This window comes from Cricetulus griseus, chromosome 3 (assembly GCF_003668045.3).
Source record: "Cricetulus griseus strain 17A/GY chromosome 3, alternate assembly CriGri-PICRH-1.0, whole genome shotgun sequence".
Classification (NCBI taxonomy): domain Eukaryota; kingdom Metazoa; phylum Chordata; class Mammalia; order Rodentia; family Cricetidae; genus Cricetulus; species Cricetulus griseus.
In genome coordinates, this window is record NC_048596.1 from 253044778 (window position 1) to 253066977 (window position 22200).

Consider the following 22200-nt stretch of genomic DNA (forward strand, 5'->3'; position numbering starts at 1 on the left):
ACAAGACAATCAATTATATATACTATAGCTTATGAGAATGCAAACCCAATATGCAAAAGAATACTTTTGCCTTTAAAGATCAGATCAGCTCCGCTAGAAGAATGGGTTTTGTATGCAGCCAACATTGACTATAATGTGCAAGATACTGGAGCTTGGGTAGGAGAAGCCATCTCCAAAGGTTTAAAACGGCAACAGGAAATTAAAAGGTCTAGAGGTGAGGATGTAAGGGCTTGGCAAGGAGAAGCACCTTACAGAGGTCAACATAGATACCAAGAGGCTAGAGGTTACTACTACTATGAACCAGAACCTTGGGTAGGAAGAGCCTTCCCCTGGAGACCACGAAGGCTCCAGGAACCTAGATGTTTCAACTGTGGTAAAATGGGACATACTAAGAGAAATTGTAGACAAATGAATTCTAAAAATGCCTCATATGGAAGGCCACTGCCTCCTGGATTGTGTAGAAGATGTGGTAAGGGCAGACACTGGACCAATGAATGTAAATTGACCAGGGACAATCTCTCACAGACAGTACCAATAGATAGTTCATTGCCTATTGTGAAAAATGATACTGCTCTAGATGGTAGTTTGAATAGTGATGAAGAATCAAGTGTGAATGGACAAAATGAGAAATGCATATTTTGGCAAGCTTCTATTAATGATAAAAGGTCTCAGTTGAAAGTGAAAATTAATAATAAAGTTATTTCTGGCTTAGTGGACACTGGGGCGGATGTAACTATTATTACTCAAAAGTCTTGGCCTCAGAAATGGCCTCTTAGAGAGGCAAATGTACAATTTTTAGGAATTGGAACTCTATCTAGAGTTCGACAGAGTGTTAACTCATGGTCTGCATTGGACCGGAAGGACAGAAAGGGATACAAATTAGGAGAGATCAGTATCAAACTCTTAATTCTCTTCAGAAATTATTAGGAGAAATTTCTCAATTGCAGACGATTATTGGTATAGAAGGACATGACTTAAAGCATTTAAAAATGGCCCTTAAAGGTGATAAGGACCTAAACAGTCCGAGAATATTATCTGCTGAGGCAGAAAAAGAGTTACAATGGGTAGAAAACAGAATATTGGATGTGCATGTATTTCGGATAAACCTTGATTTAGACTGTATTCTGGTTATCTTGCCATCCAGAGAATACCCTTCTGGAATTCTGATGCAAAGGGAATACACTATATTGGAATGGATATTTCTGCCACATAAACAGAATAAAAAGTTAAAGACATATATATAAAAGATTTCTGATTTGATTTTAAAGGGAAAATTAAGACTTCGTCAACTGACTGGAAAAGATCCAGCAGAAATTATAGTACCTTTAACTAATGAAGAAATTTCCTCCTTATGGAAGGATAATGAATATTGGCAAATAGCTCTTACTGACTTTTTGGGAACAATTAGCAACAACTATGCCAAAACTGACAGAATTAAATTCATAAAAAAGACAGTCTGGATTCTTCCACGTATTGTAAGACAAACTCCCATTTCTGGAGTTCTTACCTTCTACACTGATGCCAACAAATCAAGTAAGGCAAGTCATAAAGCAGGTGAGGTAAGTAAAGTAGTTCAAAGTCCATATACATCTGTACAGAAGGCAGAATTATATGCAATTCTCATGGTACTTATGAATTTTACAGAACCTCTTAATATAGTTACTGATTCTCAATATGCAGAGAGAGTCGTATTACACATTGAGACTGCAGAATTTGTTCCTGATAATACAGAATTAACTACTCTGTTTTTACAGAGAAACTATCAGAAACAGAAGTAATCCTATATACATTACACATATCAGATCCCATACGGGTCTACCAGGCCCACTAGCACAAGGCAATGATGAGATTGATCGTTTATTAATTGGAAGTGTGCTAGAAGCCTCAGAATTTCATAAGAAACATCATGTAAATAGCAAAGGTTTGAAAAAGGACTTCTCCATCACTTGGCAACAAGCCAAGGAGATAGTGAAAAACTGTCCTACTTGTTCCTTTTATAATCAAACTCCATTACCAGCAGGTTGTAATCCTAAGGGCATTCGGAGAAATGAGGTTTGGCAGATGGATGTCTTTCAATTTGCAGAGTTTGGAAATTTGAAATATGTGCATCATACTATAGACACATTCTCAGGGTTCCAATGGGCTACTGCTCTTAACTCTGGAAAAAGCTGATTCTGTTATTACACACCTGCTAGAGGTGATGCCAGTTATGGGCATACCTGCCCAAATAAAACTGACAATGCTCCAGCATATGTCTCTACAAAATTGGAACAATTTTTCAAATATTATAACATAAAGCATGTTACTGGTATACCACACAATCCTATAGGACAAGCAGTGGTTGAGAGATCTAATAGAACACTTAAGGAGATGCTCAACAAACCAGCTTGGAAAACTAAACCCCCCCCCAAACATAGGTTGCATAATGCTTTATTAACACTAAACGTTCTTAATGCCAATGAAAAAGGACAAACAGCTGCAGAAAGACACTGGACTACGGAAAAAACTGCTGAACTCAATCAGCCGGTATACTTGTACTAACCTCTGTATGGAAACCAGGACATGTGTTACGTTGGGGTAGGGGTTTTGCATTGGTTTCTACAGGAGAAGAAAAACTTTGGATACCATCAAAGTTGATCAAGATTCGAGTGGAAAAGGAAAAACCTCTCAACGAGGACAAATGACAGGTATTCTACTAAGGTATATCTCATAAACTAAATAGAAACCTCCCAAAGGAAAGGGAAGTGTTTTGCTTTTAGCTTCACAGGAAAACTCACCTTCAGAAGGCAAAGGACACTGCATGGGTAGATACTTAAGAAGAAAAGGTAGCTATAACCATCAAACAAAAGGAACATGCCATATGGTAAACTTTACAGCTGTCTCTCAAAAAACTCTATTTCTCTTTATTTCCTAGTCCCTATTCAATTAAACCAATGCTGGATTTAGAGGTGGATTTGGCTTTCCTCCTCTAAAATCCAAGCACGTTATTTAACTAAACTTTAGTGTTTCTGTGTTGTATCAAGAAGCCAATTGATGTAATACAGAATAAAAGAAGAATTTGGGGACTGTCTTTGTCTTTTCTTGGATCTTTCTCTCAAGGTGTACACCCTTTCATAATTGTTATGCTCTCATGGTTGCATTCCCCAGCATGTGTACATACACAAGCAAACATTTCTCTGCTAACTGTTTATGTTTGAGTCCCACACAGCCAATGAAGACCTGCCTGACAGCAATCCCTGGACACCCTGGAAAGAAAATGGGCCACACCTCCTCGACTGCACTGGATCCAACTTGCTCCATTTCAACTGACACTCCGGCCAAACCTTCGGATACTGACTTCAATCAAGTTGAGGATATCAAGCGAGATCTTCTATCAAGAGAATCCCAACTAACATGGACTGGATACAATCCATTCAAGACTTTTTAATACACTAATATATTCTTCCTACAGGACCCCACATGACTATCATCGTCCCATTTCAGCAGGAAGTAACTGGGAGGATGCTACGCCCCCTTCCCCATTGTTATCACTTAGGATAGTGTATAAACCTAGTTAGGGATAGCTTCCTATTGTTTATGGTTGGGATTGGAAGGAGGTGTTCAGGCTTGGACACCTCTTTCAGATGACTTTAGGGTTTAGTTAAAATAGTTAGGATGTGACATAAGCAGATTGTTGTAACTTCTTATATTTTACCTTATGATTATTAATTTTGGATACTTTATACTGTTAAGTTTTAATCCTCTTTTAGACTAAACAGGGAATTGTAGGGGAAGCTGTAGCCATGCCTACTTAGGGATGGCTACAGGTGTGCCTAACCAGGCTTTCGAGGGCGTGGTCAGGGTGACATAGAGCGATATTGCATTTTCTCTTGCGGTTTCACTTTTTGGGCTTGCATACAGACCGCTGCCACACTGGCTGGCTAGGTCACTCTATAAGTAAGGCTTTTACCTGTTAAATACACTTATATTTCTACCTGACTCTGTATTAGTTATTTCCCACAATAAGTGATTTTTTTCTTTCTTTGTTTTTCCCTCAGTAAATCATTGAGATGGTTCCCAAACTTTACAGACTAATGCTGAATCTATGACATAGATATATCCATTCTTTGAAAAAAAATAATGTTTATTAAAGTAATTTACATAACTAAAAGTATAACCTAGTGGTCATACATGCCAGACAGCATGTCCTTAACTTTAGTGAATAAAATATCCTTTTAACTAAATGATTGACAGCAGACAATAATCTGTCCTACCTAAGGTTAATATTTTCAATTATTTCAAACTTGGCCACTATATATCAATCTCAAGTTTTTTAAAACCTGCATATATAGCCGGGCATTGGTGGAGCACGCCTTTAATCCCAGCACTTGGGAGGCAGAGGCAGGCGGATCTCTGTGAGTTCGAGACCAGCCTGTTCTACAAGAGCAAGTTCCAGGACAGCCTCCAAAGCCACAGAGAAACCCTGCCTCAAAAAACCAAGAAAAAAAAAAACTGCCTACATAAAAAGTGGAAGCTGTTGACATTCAAGATTCCTATTCCTTCTTTCTCATTCTCTCAGGTGCAAAAGGCTAAGTCTCAAGAAATACCTTATCCCTAGTCCTACAGATCACTTCTGAAACACCAGACCCCAAGACCATCAGCACTTCACACCCATGAAATTTACTGGCCCACATTAATCAAATCCCAATCTCCCTATGTGGCCTGGTCCACTTCCATGTATTCTTGAAGCACCTGGAAACCAGTTTCTGATCCCCTTTCTCAACAGTCAGCCACTATTATAATCCATTACTTTTTATCCTACCTCAGTCAAAGAACTTACTTGGAAGCAATAGAAACCAATCTGTTGAGAAATAGAAAAGAAATCCATGAAACCCAACATGCAGACTAAACAGCTGACTCAGGCTTCACAACCAGAACATCCACAGCTCATGGCAGAGTAGCCCTACAAGGCACAGCACTACTGCAGAGCCTCCAGACTTCCAGTACCCTTCACTCCTCTTGTTTCTCTCACTGCAAAGATTTTTTTTCCTCCCATCATGATACATACAAAGTGTTCCTAAGGGTCGATATGCTAGCACACACCTATAACCCCAGTACTGAGGAACTATAAGTAGGGAGACTGAGAATTCAAGATTAGCCAGGGCTACACACAAAGACCCAAACTAAAGCAAAAATATTCTACCCTTTGGTAGAATAGAGAGAACAGAAGAGAAACTGTCTACTGAGCTAAGAGGGCTTATAAGTCAAGCCCGCCTCCTTGTTCATTGTATGTGATAATTCCACCTCCTTGTTCAAGTGTATAGAGAAACCCTGCCTACCTGTTCAAATCTATACAGCAAATGTGCTGACCTTCTTAGAAAAGAAGAAGGAGAAGGAGGAGAGGAGGAGGAGGAAGAAGAGGAGGAGGAACTGTCCTGCCCTTCTCAGACAAACCTTACAAACATAGCCAAGACCTGCTTGTACTAACTGTACTCTGGCTGCTGTTTCCTTAACTCCACTGAAACCTGGATGCCAAATCAAAAGGAACTTCTCATGCTTCGTTTTTTCCTGATGGTGTGTGAAGTACTTGTAACACTAAGCCCCCTTAAAATTTGTCCTGCAATTCTTCCAAGCATATATACCAACAAGAACTGAAAACAGGTACTCAAACAGGTACCTGTACAGGAATGTTCAATGCATCATTATTCCCAAAGGCCGAAGGTGAACAACAACTCACATGACATCAACAATAAACAAGATGTGGTACATCCATAATATAATACTATTTAACCATAAAAGGAAATAAAGTTATGGCCCATGCTACAACATAAAAACGTAAGTACTATTGTTCATCGCCACCCAAAATCATGCTGGAATCTAATTCTTCAATAGGACAGTATGGAAAGTAGAGCTGAGTAGGCAATGTCTTGGTTGTAGTGGCACAGCCTTCATGATAAATGAGTGCCATCTTGATTTCAGAGGACTATACTGGTCACTACAAGACCTCATTATTATAAATAGAGTTCAGCTTTCTCTTGCTTCCTTTGTCGCCATGTGATCTCTCCTATCCACACTAGCCTACTTTCCTCAATGAACTAAAGCAGCAGTTTAGTGCAAATCCTACACTTCCCGGTCTAAAACTATGAGCCAAAATAAACCTCTTTCCTTTAGAAATGTATCTGGTCTCAGGTTGTGCTGCAGCAATAGAAAACAAGACAAGACAATCTGGCTAAGTAAAAGAAGTTACACACACAGATCATATATTTCATAATCAATGAGAATGGAGTTACATTTTAGAGCTATAGAAATTATGAAACTACAGTGATAAGTGGTTATACAATATGATCATGATAAATATACTAAATGCATCACTAATAGTAAATTTATATTATTCCATAGTTTCCCATTCACCTCTCAGTCCCCATCCCCCCAAAAAAACAAAACACTCAGACCTCCCTGGTTCCATATTATTCACTACTCTACCGTCTTCATGAGGAACACAGCTCTACAGTACATTTGGCAAAAGGCTTCAGTAATGAGCCACATCATAAATACTTGAGGTCTTGGAAGTCACAGTCTCTGCTGTAGGTAACAATCTGGAGACAGAAACTATTGAAACAAACAGATATCACTATGCTCCAACACAAGTATTTGCAAAAATGCATGGCAACTAGATTCAGCTCAGGGGTTCTAGTTATCTGTTTCCTTCCAAAGTATTACACCTACAATCCCACTCCTCTTTCACCAATACATGTTTTCCAGTTTTATAGACGTGAGAGTAACTTCGGAGTATTCAACAAGCATTTATCAGGGACCTACCATATTTTAAGCACTGTGCTAAGAACACAGTAGTGAAATAGTCCTTCTTCTCATGGAGACCATCATCCTAAAAGTCACTTGTGCTAGCTATAAACACAAAAGTAAGACAAAGCTATTCCTTCCCCCTTCAGACTACCCCTTAGCGGATCCAATGGAAGGTAGTTCTTTTGATTCTCCCTTCACAATCTTTCTTATTCCTTCCTAGGAGGTTCCACTTACCTAAGGAAAGCATATCTTTTCTTTAGTTTTTGTTGTTGTTGTTTTATTTGGGAGAGGTTTCTTTGGTGGCTCTGTATAAATTGAATCCAGGGCTTCATGTGTGCCAGGCAATACTCTTAACACTTAGCTACATCCCCAGCCCTAATAAAGATCTTTGGGGTCCCAAAGCATTTAATAAAATGTGTGGCTAGACTACACTGGAATGTTTCTACACTACATTCCAAAGACAACATCAAAACTTATAAAGATCAAAACATAATTTAAAGGACTCTTAAGAAAATCTGGAAGGATCTGTTTTCTTACATTGACAAAAACTATTATCATAGAGTAAACACAAGACAAACATTCTCAAAAAATATTATCATTGACATCAAAAAGTAAGGTAAAAGTTTAAATTAGATATGCTTCTAAAAAAAACCAATAATAACAACAACAACAGCAAGAGGGGCTGGAGAGGTAACTCGGTGGTTCAGAGAACTTCTTAATCTTACAGAGGATCCAAGATTAATAATCATCATCCACATGGTGGCTACCAACTAACTCTTTGGGCCTCTGAAGGGATTAGGCATGCATGTGATATCCAGACATGGATACAGGAAAAACAATGATGCACATAAAATAAAAATAATAAATAAGCCTTTTTGAAGTATCAAGAGAAATTACTTAGTGAATACATTTGAAGCATTTGATAGCTTGCATTCCTCTCTCCCAGGACCAAAGATATGAGGCTATATCTAAGCCTTAGCTGTAATCACCCAAACAGAATACCATTCAAGGAAAGTGATGACAAAGGCTCTTCTGTAACAGAATTCTTTAAGCCACAGAGACTAATACATCAGATTAAACAGTAAATATTTCACCACAGGAAAGCCTAGTTTAGCACCACTCTTCTGAATAGAAGAAAATGTGCCTCCAGTCCACACTAGGCATCTGGGCTGAGGGCTGCCTCAACATTGCAAAGCATTCCTAACATGCACAAGGCCCTGAGTACAGTCTCCAGCACCTAAGTGGGGGGAAACACCAGGCACCTAAGTCCAGATCTTAGCATTCTGTTCTTAAAGGAGAGAGACAGGAAAAAAGAAAGAAAGAAAGCATCCAAGAGAAGCTCAAGTGCCCTACAGAGACCCATAAAAAGCTGTGTTGCATTGTTAAGCTGGGAAATTCTGTAACACAATGAGGCAGGGAAGGCAGTTCTCAAGGGTGTCATACTTACGGTTTCTGTTACAGTGATGAAATACTATGACCAAAAGCAACTTGGGGAGGAAAGAGTTTATTTGGCTCCCACATTGTAGTCCATCATTGAAGGAAGCCAGGACAAGAACTCAAGCAGAGCAGGAACCTGGAGACAGGTTCTGATGCAGAGAACATGGACTAGTGCTGCTTACTGGCTTGTTCCCCAAGGCTTGCTCAGTCTGCTTCCTTACAGTACCTGAGACCACCAGTGCAGGGATAGCACCACCCATGATGGGCTGGGCCCTCCCCCATCAATCACTAATTAAGAAAATGTCCTACTGCTGGATCCTATAGAGGTTATTTTCTCAGTTGAAGTTCCCTCCTTTCAGATGACTCTAGCTTGTGTCAAATTGACAAAAACTAAGAAGGACAAAGGGCAATCTCTTTTTCTGCATGCCTCATAATCAAAAGCACTGGTTACTTTTGCTCCGTACCATTTTCTCAGAACACATATAAAGTTGATAGCCTTTAAGATAGAGTCAATGTCTGTCTCTGAAGCTCCAAAACAATAAAGTTAATGCTCCCCTCTGGCAAAGACTGGGCAGGTTTACTATCTGTCTGCTTTCTGTTGCTGTGATAAAACATCATGACCTAAAGCAACAGAAGGAGGGAGTTTGTTTCATCTTACAGCTCCCCATTATGAAGGGGAGGCAAGGCAAGAACCTGAAGGCAGGAACTGAAGTATAACTAAGGAGGAATGCTGCTTACTTATTTATTCTTCATGACTTGCTCGGCATACTTTTTTGTACAACCCAGGACCCCTGACCAGGCTAGGAGCTCTCAGACCAATCATTAACCAAGAAAATGCCCACAGACTTGTCTACTGGCCAACATGGCTGAGGCATGTTCTCAATTGAGGTTCCTTTTCCCAAGATGACTCTAGTCATACCAACAAACTCCCTGTTAAAAGATAAGGGTTTTCTAGCTGGGTGTGGAAACACATGCTAGTAACTCAAGATGCATTGGGCCACTTGTTTCTACTAGTTCAAGACCAGTCTGGGAAACATAACAAGATTCCATATCAATAATAATTGGGAGTTTCCTAACCTCAGATTTTCTCAACTGTAGTGCATAACCAAAGATTAGGCACTGTTCATCTATACTCATCATGCCACCATGACAGGTCTTAGAAGCAAAGCAGGAGAATGCTATGAAAACAACTACATAGATACAAATTCATACTCCCTAGAGGTCGATAAGAAATAATGTCATTTGGCCCTGACCCTGATGTCTTCTGTCATCATGCATAGAACTGTAGGTTACCTTGTAAGTCTGCAACTGTAGAAAAATACCAGAATTCCAACAACTCTTGACAATCAAGGTTCCTGTTACTTTTCTCCTTTGAATAGCTCCACTCAAGCAGAAGGATGTTCCCTATTTGCACTTTGACCTATGGATCTCTTCCAACATGTTAAAAGAGTCCACTATAAGTCAATAAAGGGGCCTACATTTACCAGTATTGATCACCGAAAAATTCTACTGGCACCTGAATATACCTACAAAATACCAACTTATCATGGTTAAAAAGTTTATAAATACTGGGCTGCTGAGATGACTCAGTGGGTAAAGGTGCTTGTCACTAAACCTGTCAACCTGAGTTCAATCCCCAGGTCCCACAGTGATGGGGAATGTACTGGGTATGTTCATCTTATTGATTATTGGATAAAGTACTTGTTTGGCCAATGAGACAGCAAGTTAGACAGGACTAGGAGTCAAAGAGGATTCTGGGAAATGTAGTAGAGAAGTGGTGTTCCAGGCAGGAAGTGACATAGCAAGGAGACTCATTTAAGCAAGGAGAAACAGGAAGTGCCCTTTTTCCCCTCCGATCTTCCTCCAGCGGTGCAATGTGATCCACCGGCAAGAGAGGGTGCCAGCAGAAGGCATCCTCTATAAGTCTTTTAAAATATATAGATTTATGATAATTAAGACTGAGCTAGCAGATGAGAATCCTAGTCATTGGCCAAGCAGCTTTGTACCTAATATGTCTCTGTATTATTTTGTCCATCCACGCGGCGGGCAGAATTCGGGTGGCTGGTGGAGACCACCCACGTGGTGGTAGGGCTCCGGTGGCTTTGGCAGAAAGATTTATCATAACACCACAGAGTGGAAGGACAGATCCTACTCCCCCAAGTTGTCCTCTGACCTCCATATGTGAATTATGGCTTACATGACACCCCACCAATACAGTCATCCAGATAGTCTCCAGACTTGTCTTGAGGTCAATATATCTTCAATTTCTAAGGTTCCTACATGTAGCTCATCATAAAATACTGCTATACCCCATTACCTTTCATTTACTACTAGGCTTGTTTCTCCCCCTCTGCCTTATACCTCATAATTCAAAAGCTGGCTTTCCAGCTTCCATTCTTTAACTACTTACCTATGCAAAATATTCCTGATTATAAAAGAAAAAGAAAGCAGCACATAGGTAATCCCTTGGTGGCACATCTTCACACTGGACATGGTGCCACAGTCCTGTAATCCATGTGTTTCAGAGGAACAGAACCACCTGAGACCAGAGTTCAAGGCCACTTAGGCAAACTCAGAGAGACCCTGTCTTTATTTTTTTAATTATACATATGTACATGTGTCTATTATGTAAGTTTGTGGCTGTGGATGTCTCTTAGGAAAGGATGTCAAAATGCCCTAGAGCAGGAGTTACATGCATTTTTGAGCTTCCTGACTTGTGTGCTAGGAACCAAGCTCAGGTCCTCTGCAAGAGAAGTATGTGCTCTAACCAACATGTTCAGATCCCAAACCCTTCACAATAAATTCTTTCTCAAACATGGCATTTAAAATCATAAGCTTCCTTGGTAAAAGATACTCAATGCAGCTATGCCTGCTGATATCCAGTCACTCAGGAGGGAAAGGAGGAAAAAAGATAGTAAGTCCAAGGTTTGCCTGGGCAACTTAATGAAAGCCTTCTTTAAAGAAGAAAATGTGAAAATGAACTTTCAGTGAGAGACCTCAGTGGAGATCATCAATTAACTTGTTTCATTAATGGTATTTTACAAGATTTTTAAGGGCAGGTCTTCTTATAATACAATAATTAATTTCTTTCTAGCATGGCAATAAGATTATTCATTTCACAGCTACACCATTAGTCTATCAACTCCTTAAAAATAAAATCGCACTTCCTTTGTCCATTGCTACATCCCCAGTGCCTAGCTCTGCACACAGTGCATCTCCATAAATATTTGCTAAACTGAAACTCTCAACTATATGAACCTGAGATTCAAACAAATGTTTGCATATTTTTAATAATTCATAGAAAAAGAGATAACAGGAATTTTGAAAATCTCCCAGCACTCCCCCCAAAACTACACACTTTGTTGATTTGGTTCATTCTACAAAGATGAATAGCTCAGATTTTTCATTTCAGCCTCACTAACAAATTCTAGTCAAATACAATTCTTGTATGATTCCTTCCTAGCTTATACACTTAAGGATAAATGCAATAAAGAGTTCACTGGTTCCATTTTTAAAATTCTCCTATTGCCTTATCTTTGAAACTGATACTAAATGACTGTACTGCTAAATACAAAAATATCATTTTTTACATTTTACACAAAACTGCAATTAGCATATAATGGTAAAGTCATAGCACTTTATAGTAATAACAGACTAGAATCACATGGTAACCACATTGCAAACTGAGAAACTAACTCAGGAAACAGGAAGGCCACACGAGTAAATGGAGTTAAAACCCAGCCTCTGACCCTCCACACACAGCACTTCATTACATATAATGTAAAGACACATAGCAGCAGTCTTTGATAAAAGCAGGGCAATGCTCAAGATATCCCTTTCATCTCCAATTATAACAAATCTTTCATCCGAGGACTGCAAATCCCAGCAAGAAGATTTAGAGTAGAAGTTACTGCTCACAATCCTCTTATGAGAAGATAAAACAAGATATGCTTTGTAAACTCAGTCCACAAGACAAACTGGAAACAAATTGGATGGCCTAGCAGAACTCTGTTCTCTTGTGTTTATTTCAAATACCACAAAACTTTCCCTTCTCGCTATGCATTCCTCATGAAAAAAGACTTACTGTCAATACCTATCCACTCAGCTTCCTTTTCTAAAATGCAAAAAAAAAGTTATTGCTATCTCTGGGAAGAAAGATCTATTCTCATAATAAAGCAAAGGACTCCTACTATGTAGCAAACTTACCCAAAGCCATGTATCCTAGAATTAGTAATACAGGAACTCAAGTTCAAGTTGGTCTTGAAAACCAAATCATTCTATTCCACTCTGCAACAGTCTCCATCTTCAGGATTTATTATCAACAAGTTCATTCCAATGAATTAACTCATGTAACTCAAATACCATAGATCAGGTATGCAGTGCATGCCTGAAATCCCAGTACTGGGAAAGGCAAATGGAACTAGAGGTGGGAAGATGAGAAATTCAAGGCCATCCTTGGCTACATAGTGAGGCTGAGGCCAGCCTGGACTACACAAAACCTAATCTTAAAAGAAGATTTGAAAATCTTTAAATTTGATATACAATTTTACAATTTAGTTATTTACACTTAGAACTTGTTTATTGATGCTAATTCTAAATCTAGTAGAAGACAGAAGTATTGAGATTTATATTTGAAATCTGACTTTGCAAACTGACTCACTGACATTTGGGAATAATCTGAACCTCTGTGCCCCTTAGGGTTAATAAGTGTCCTGTTGCTTCAACAAATAATGTATTTTGATCAAAATGTAAAGCACTTTGAATAGTATCTGGCATAAAGTAAATTCTTAACACGGGTTCATTATTATAATCATATTTATTATCATCACTACTAGTACATCAATATCATAAATAGCAACTGTAATCTGTTGTTATCCATTATAACCCAAGTACCTGACACAGAGTTAGCACTCAAAATATGATGGAATGGATTAATCATTATTACTAACAACTTCTATAATCAAGCATAGGATATCTGCATTAGAATGCAATCTCTTCCATAAGAAAAGATAAATTAACCACGGAGGGAACCCTAAATTAGTACTTAGATATTTAAGGGAAAGAAAAAAATTTAAAAAGTGAATAGGCCAAATGTAAAGCTTAAAAACAAGTGCCTAGCATGGGAACTGCAACACTCCCATCATCATTACACAAGTGGAAGTAGGCTAGGAACAACTTGTAATGACCACACAATCAAATATCTGCTTCCCTCCACCACACTGGATGCTGGCATGAACACATGATCTCAGAACTCACAGCACTCTGTGGGTATAAATAACCTCCAACAATGTACTTCTGAGGGCCAGCCCAGGTAATAACTACCTTTGAGAATCACATGAACTGCCTACTGCCAACTCCAAACTCTCCCACCTCAAAAATTAATAATAATGGATTTCATTATTGGCTACTGCTCTTGAACTTTAGCAATAAGAAGTTTATAGGTGAGGAAAGGCTCCTCACTGTGACCATTTGTTGTAGTTTGAAAGTAAATGCCCCCCCTAAGCTCACTGGAAGTGGCACTATTAGGAAAAAAGGCTTTGTTGGAGTAGGTGTAGCCTTGTTGGAGGGAGTGTATCACTGTGGGGTGGGCTGTGAGGTCTCCTATGCTCAAGATATATCCAGTGTTTCAGACCACTTCCTGTTGCCTGCAGGTCAAGATACAGGACTCTCAGATCCTTCTCCAGTACCATGTCTGTGGGCAGACCACCATGTCATACTATGGTGATAATGCACTAAACATCTGAAAATGTAAGCCATCCCAATTAAATGTTTGTCCTTTACAAGAGTTTCCATAATCATAGTGTCTCCTCACAGCAATAGAAACCCTAACTCTTTACTGTTAGAGCCCTCAAGGGAACCAAGAAAAAAGGTGGAGCCTCGGTATACTTTTCAGAAGTCACAGTACTCCACTTTCAGGCCTACCCTTACTGCAGCTTTCTCTGTTAGCTGATCATAGTAACATAACCCAATGAACATAAAAAGCACTTCTCAGATTTACAGACATTTTTAAAACCAAACTAGTAGGCAAATGCATGTAATCACAACACTCAAGAAACTGAAGGAGGGAGACTGCTTTAACTGAATCTAATGCCAGTCTATGTTACATAGTAAATTATAGATGTGCCTGCACTATACAGTGTAACCCTATCTTTTAAAGAAATTTCTTGAGCCCAGCAAACATAGTTTCTAAAGCTAGGTACCATCTGTGGTCATATAAGATAGTTTATACAAAGTGTTAGTCCCCAATAATCATTCTACTAATGTTTATGACTGCTCTCCTGAACCCTCACCCAAATAATTACCTACCAAGCATCCATAATACTGACAAGTAAATTGTAAGCCTCACTCCTCATATAAGATTTCTGCCAAGGAATCATAGCCAAATAATTCTGGTTTGCCTACACACCTAGTGATGGTTTTTGTCTAATAAAAAGATTTAGAGCTTATTTCAAAAGATAAGGAAGAACCAGAACCATAGCTCAGTGAGAATGCTCTATCTCTAGTACCCCTCCCCCAGTACTAACATATACATACAAATATAGGAGCACATTACATAGGTATATCGTGGACTTCATAACACAAAGAAAGCCTGTTAACATCACAAGAACAGGTAAGATGGTGACTATCGGGGTATGAATGAGAATGGCCCCCACAGGCTCATATATTTGAATGCTTACTCACCATTGTATGCTGTGAATGTATGTTTTTCTTATTGATTGGTGAATAAATGCTGGTTGGCCAGTAACCACGCAGGAAGTATAGGCAGGGCTACCAGACTAAGAATGCTGGGAAGAGAAAACACTGAGAGTTGCCAGAGAGACACCAAAGGAGTAACATTCCAGAGCAGTACAGGTAAGCCACAGCCTCCAGACAATACATAATTGAATAGAAATGGATCAATAATTAAGAAAGAGCTAGCCAGTAAGAAGCCTAAGCCATCAGCCAAACAGTTTATAATAAATATAAGTCTCTGTGTGTTTATTTGAGACTAAATGGCTGTGGGACCTGGTGGGACAGAAATGTCAGACAACAATACTGCTTTATGGGTCCTTCCATGTGCATTGTCTTCAGCTCCTCAAAGATCTTAGTAGGTACAGAATATATGGTACAGATCTTTGTACCACCAGCAACCTCAAAGCAATCCTGCACACTTATACACATTAAAGATGTGTTCTAATAATGGGGAAATTAAGTCAACATTTCTCATAACCCACTAAAATCCTCGTGGGAGGTAATTGGGTGAAAATGAGATTTAAATTTATCTATAGAACCAACAGGAGTATGTGCTAAAAAAATTGCTTGTGTGGCTCTACTTGGCAGTATTATTGTCAGAACATTGAAGCATGTTGTCAAGATAAAAAGAATAGAACTTGCCCATTCACCTTCAAATAATGGCTCCAATGAGGTACAAGGCAATAATACTCAAAGAACAGCAAGATCATTTTCATGAGCACAATAAAAGGACAGCAAACATCATTAGACAATGGGGGAAAGCTTTGAGAATAGCTGGCAGAGAGCCTGAACAGCAGTGCAAAGCCAGAGCCTGACTTTTTGTGAAGGTAATACAATAAGGTGCACACTTTGGAAAAGGAAACACAACTATTACTGAGTCAAGAGTAGACAGGAGGAGAGAGTCAGAATAAGAAGCTGGAAAGTAAGACTACAAACACAGAGCCAACAAGATACCTGTCTCCACTAGTCTCAAGTAGGTATCTGGGACCCATTTAAAACCTTCACATGAAACCTAAGTGTCAGGGCAGGGCCACTTGACTCAACTACCCCCCAACCCAATGTAAATATATGTGACTTACTAAAGATAATATAGCAAGGTGGCTTAGAGCAATGGAATGAGTGTCTCTTGAAGATTTCAGCTCTCATGCTCATTAGGTATATGACCAAAAGGACACAATCTTACTTGTTAGCCTCCAGGAGAAACTCCAGGGGAGGGACATAAAAACACTACTTCCAAGCCTTACTGTCCACTCAGTGCCAACCACCCACTCAAATACAAATTACTCTTGTCTCTTGGGTGAGGATATATGGAATACCTACAAGAGTGAGTAGCTCAGTACGTCCCCAACCAATACTATTAAGAAAATGTACAATAAGGTATGGATCCTTGAATTAATGTCACAGTCCTTCAAGGGTACTTGGAACTCAAGGTAAGAATCACTATCCTAGAAAATAAGCCAAACAGAAGCATTCAACTCATTGGCAAACAGCTGTGGCAGCTACAGAATTAATTTGGTACAGTGTTGTACAGTGGGAGGCCTAGGCAACACCAAGCAAGCAAGGAAAAAATAGTGAGAGATGTGGCAGGGAAGTGATGGGCAGCAGAGTGAAGCTCAGAAGGATCTGATTTTCAAACATGGGAGTAAAGCAGTTGTTTGGAGTTGGAAATGAAGTTAGAAAACAAAAACTTCTGGTTCAGAAATGATATGCTGAGCATAGTGCTTCAGGAGAACTCTTGCTTGGGGTGGGGGTGGGGCACTTCCAAGCCTTCCTCTTCATGAAGAATCTACCAAACAGTTTTCAACTGTTTAATAAGATTCCACTTCCAAGTTGCACTGATTCAAAATGCTGGCCACTTAAATTGATACAAGCTATACTAATATGGCACACAGCATCCTAACTAAATTTCTTGACAATACAAAATAAAAGTCTACTGAATGTAGCAAACATCTGAGCTTTAGAATCAGTCTGAGAACTTGGGAGAAGAGAAGCACCTGCAAGAGACCTCTAGCATCAAAAAGAGAGAGAGGACATCTCTGGTGGGGGGGGGAGTTCAATAGTAGAGCACCTCCTGAGGGTCCCAGACTTAAGGTTTTCTTCTTCAATCTTTGATCCTTTCCCTACCCTTCTATTTTACTAGTTTCTAAACATTTATTCATTGTAAGTACTTTAAACAAGATGCAGTAATATCTGAAAAAAAGTTTTTAAGTATTCAGTATGGAAATACTCTAATGTGAGGGGACTATGTATCTGCTCCTTTGTAATACTAGAGAACTTTGAGACCAGGTACAGTCCCAACAAGAAACTTTCTATCTGATGGGCTTCAGAAAATTCAAACTCCTAGGCCTCAAATTCTACATCTAAAATTGGAAATAAGTTCTTTGATGTGGTAACTAATACAGAATCAGTATTAACCAAGTGACTATGCTACAGTAAGTACGCAGGTGTGGTGCATATTAGCTATCATCTTTGTTTTAGTATTACTTTGACGGCCATCGGAAGACATTGCTTCAACATCTCTGAATCTCACACTGCACAGTTAGTAGATAAAGCAGTGGTTGGCCCTACCTGTTACACCACCTCTAGGAGATGACTATCTTTGCCAAGTTCAGCTTTCCACATGGGGTCCCAACATTCAAGACAGCACAGCCTAATTACCTCACCCAAGGAGTGCGTGTCTTTGGAATTAGAAATGCTGCTCTCTAGAATTAGAAAGTTTTGGACCACTCTGTCAAGCTACGCCCCAAAATGTGTGAAAACGTGACTCTCACAAGTTTGTATGGGGAAGGGAAAAGTGTGCAAACATTAAGAATAAAAATAATCTGTAACTCCTATTGTCTGCTTGCCACCCAGAACTCTGGTAAGAAGTAACCAAAACACAGCAGCAGCTGGTGTCCCATGCACTTGCAGGCGGCAGGTGAGTAGGTGAGCGAAGTGACTCCACACACATATTGACAGATATAGCCCTTTTCCTTCCGGGCACCTGGATCTGCAAAGTGCTAGATTCCTCCCAAGCCCTCTCTTGGGCCCTGTGGAAGAAACGTCACTGTCAGCCAGAGGACAGGTGAGACTGAGTGGTCCTATGCGCAGCACAAGCTCACACCCCTCAGAGCGAGCAGAGAGCCACGCAGCTCCGGCTGAAGCCGTCTTACCCCGGGGCCGAGCACACCTTCCGGGACGCGCCGAGCGCGGTTCCCCGTGCCTCGGCGGCCCTGCGCCGCGGAGGGGGGCGACCCACGTGCCCCGGGGCCACAGGCCGCCGGTCCCCGCCCCGCACTCACCTGGCCGGTGATGCCCGTGATGAGCGCCACCTTCCTGGGCTTGCCCTTATCGCCGTCCCCAGAGTTCCTGGAGCTCGGGCAGCTAGCGGGAGCGTGAGCCATGTCGCCGCGGGCGGGTGAGCGTGCAGCCGAGTGGAAGGAGGAGTGGAACCGTGGAACCGGCAGCGGGCCGACAGAGACGTGGGTGCGCGCGCCAGTCGCCTCACGGAGCTGCAGCGGCCGCCACAGTCTGACAGGGCGCGCGGGAGGCCGGGCGTGGAGCGGGGGGGCGGGCCGGCCCAGCCGGGGCGGGCGGCGGGAGCCAGGATGCGGCCTGGCTGGCGCCGCGTCACTCGTCCCAGCAGCGACGCGTCAGCGGCGCCCCCTGAAGCCCCGCCCAAACCGGGGTCTCCACGCTGAGCCACGCCTCCCTAGGAGGCGGGGCCTGAGGGCGCCCGGCTTCTGGAAGAGGAAGGATGCCGGACTGTGACGGGTTAGAGGGTGCTGCCTGCCTGGGCCTTGGTTTCCAGGAATCCCGATATCGCTGACGTTTTTGGTAGGAAAAAGCTCTGAATTGCAAATCCAGGCACCACAAGCCTGGGGTCATCGACTTTATTAAATAATTTCTGTCTTTGTGAGAAGTCAGTTTTACATTTCTTAAGGGCACTAGCGGTTCAAGGCTCTTATGTGGGGTTACAGATATGGGGAATGACTAACCTTAACCCTAACCTGGCTCTCTGAGTCTTCTGGCACTTTCCTAAAGTTTGGAACTAGTTTGGAGGCTCTCAGTAACTCCATTCAAGAAACAGTATTTACTTAGAGGGCTGGGAGTTCTTAGCAGTAAAGTTTCTGGCCCCACCCAACCTGCATGAGGAAACAATTGACAAAAATGCACAGGTCAGTAAACCTGTACATGACAAATTTCATGAAGTGAGGTTCCTGCTATGTCTGTTGACATTTGCTTCTACCTGGTAGATGCACAATGACTGAGAAAGGTCTAGTGAAGGACCGAGACATAGGAGAGTAAAGAAAATATTTACAAAATACCTGAGATGAAAAACAAACTGTAGCTTAAACAGTTTGGAATCTGGGAGTTCAAGATCACGGGTTGATTTCTTCTGAGGCAGTCTCCTTTGCTTGTAAATGTGATTTTGTATCTTCTCGTGATGTTCTTTATATGTGCTTGTGTTATATAAGATTAGGGACTACCCGAATGACCTCATTTTACCTTAATTACCTTATTAAAGACCCTATTTCCCAGACAGCAAGATGGCTTGATAGGTAAAGGCATTTGCCACCAAGTCTGCCATCCTGAATCTAATCACACAGACACACATAGAGAAAAGAACTAAGTCCTGCAAGTTGTCCTCTGACCCCAACAGTATACACATGCTCACACGTTTTTAAAAAATAAATAAAATGATTAAAAATAACAATATCCTATTTCCAATTACCTTTCCTTTTTATGTATTTTTTAAATTTTTATTTTGTTTTTATGGCTTTTGATTAATTTTTTGTTAGGTTTTGTTTTTTGTTTTGTTTTGTTTTGGTTGTTTTGTTTTGTTTTGTTTTGAGACAGGGTCTCATGTAGTCCAAGGCTGGCCTGTAATTCATTATATAACTGAGAATGGCTTTAGATTTCTATCCTCCAGCCTCTACGCCTCTACCTCTTGAGTGCTTAGATTAGGACCACCACACCATGTTTATATGGTCCTGGGAATCGAACCCAGGACTTTGTGCATTCTAGGCAAATACTCTACCAACTGAACTAGCCCCCAGTTACCTTTTTTAAAGACTCAAATTTTGATGCAGTGAAGTCTAACACTTCAACATGTAAATTATAGAGGGACACAATACATCAGATAACAACAGAGGGAAGAAAGAGATTTGTGTCATTGTTGTAATTTCCCCAGTTGCCTTAGGGGAATGTGTAGTTCAGCACAGAGTCTGGACAATATGAGATTCCATTAGACAGTAGGGAGTGTATGAGTCTAGCGTAGTAATTCTCAACCATGGGAGATCTTGCAATCTAGAGGACATTTGACAATGCCTGAAGACATTTTTTTTTACTGTAACAACTGGAACTGCACTATTGATATTTAGTAATTAAAGTACAGGACTATTGTTGAACATCCTACAATGTACAATCCAGCTGACCCAAACTATCAATACAGACCATCCCCTGTATCCATTTATTCTGCATCCATCTACTTCACCAAATTTGGATTATGTACCACGAAGTTAATACTACAGTATCTATGATGGTTAATCTTTTTTTAATTGCATGTATTTATTTTTGTGGGGGGTGGGAGTGCTATGGATACTTGGTCCTCTTGTGGAGGTCAGCAGGCATGTTATAGAAGTCAGTTCTTTCCTTCTACCATGTAGAGTCCAGGAGTGGATCTCAAGTTGTCAGTCTTGGCAGCAAATGCCTTTATCTGTTGAGCCAACTGGCCAGTCCTGTGATGATTAATCTTAATTATCACCTTGACTGGATCTGGGATCAGTCTAAAAGACTTGCTTCTAGGTTGGTCTATTCGGGTATTTCCAGGAAGGGTTAGATGAAGAGAGAATACCCTCCCCCATAGTGTGTGGCACCTTCCAGCAGTCATCCAGATTTAAAGAACTCCATGGAAAAAGCGGTGCTACTTTTCCTGACCAGCTTCCCTTCTTGCTGGTGAGTGTGTCTATCTTGCTTGTGCCGCCTCTGCTGTTGCCATCTTTTGCAGATAACAGAACCCAGGTTCAGCCCTCCAACGTGAGTGAAAGACTAGAAGTTCTCCAGGAATACTCAAAGTCTTCAGTTGAGGTTGCTGAAGTATCCTCCTTCATGGACTGAATGGCTATCAGGTTCTCATCCTATCTTGTTGCAGGATCCTGAAGGGTGTCCCTTGGGCAGGCGGGGAGTATGCACAATACCAATTACACAGGCATCATCGGGAACAAGTTGAACCAACAAGCTCAGTTTATTCCAGGAAGGGGTTAGCCTTATATACCCCTCAACCCTGCCCCAGGGGAGGAGATCCACTGAGTTGGCATCTGCTGAAGTGACATGGTCTCTGTCCACAGGTCCACATCATCTCTCATCTGCTATTGTCAAGGCCCTCTGGTAGACCCAAGCTGGCTGTCAGGAAATATCTACTACACATGCTCTTACTATCAGTCTAGGCCAATTGTAAGGACATATCTACTGTGCATGCTCTAGGCCAGCTGTCAGGCCCATTGAAGCTTAGTTATCCCACACTATCCAGCATGCAGATGACCATTCTTAGGCTACCTAGTCTCTACCATGTAAGCCAATCTAATAAATCTCTTTCCATCCATTGTACTATTGGTTCTGTTCCTCTAGAAATCCCTGACTAATGCAATACTTGTATCTATAAAGAACATATATAGACAATTCTCCTTTTGTTATTCCCTAAGTAACACAGTGTTAAAAACTACTTACACAGCATTTGTGATGCATTAGGTATTATAAGTCATCTAAAGATGATGTAAAGGATACTGAAGGATATACATAGTTTATATTCTACGCTACACTACTTTATGCAAAACTCTTGATCTTCTGTGGACTTTGATAATTGAAGAGGACTAGTAGGAATGCAGAAGTATCCTGGAACCAATCTCCATTAGATAATGAAAAACAAGACTGTTTTACATGTGTATAGTGGCCACTACTACAGTAAGACACTAAACAGTTCCACCACTGCCACCCATAATCGACACCTCCTGCTAACTTTTCATGGCCACCCTTATCTCCTCCCCACCCCTATCTCTAACTCTTAAACTACTCATTTGTTCTCCATTTCAAAAATCTTATTACTAGGACAGTATTTATTATAAATAGATCTTATAGTGTTTGGGGATTAGCTTTTTCACCCAGGGTTCCCTGATGTTATGTTTAATAGTGGAACTATGTCCTCTCTCTGTTAACAGGAACCCCTCACAAGATTGTCCATTAATATCCCCTTGTGAAGGAGAGAGAAAA

General features: G+C 40.7%; 1 protein-coding gene across 1 annotated transcript in view; it reads right to left on the reverse strand.

Moving 5' to 3' along the window:
* The window catches only part of Gmds (GDP-mannose 4,6-dehydratase), a 543354-nt gene extending 524890 nt beyond the window's left edge, over positions 1 to 18464 (reverse strand). Inside the window, exon 1 of the mRNA NM_001246696.1 lies at positions 18234 to 18464. Coding sequence (NP_001233625.1) covers positions 18234 to 18335 — 102 coding nt within the window. The 5' untranslated portion in view covers positions 18336 to 18464. The remainder of the gene's footprint in view (positions 1 to 18233) is intronic.
* Positions 18465 to 22200: the final 3736 nt, after the last annotated feature.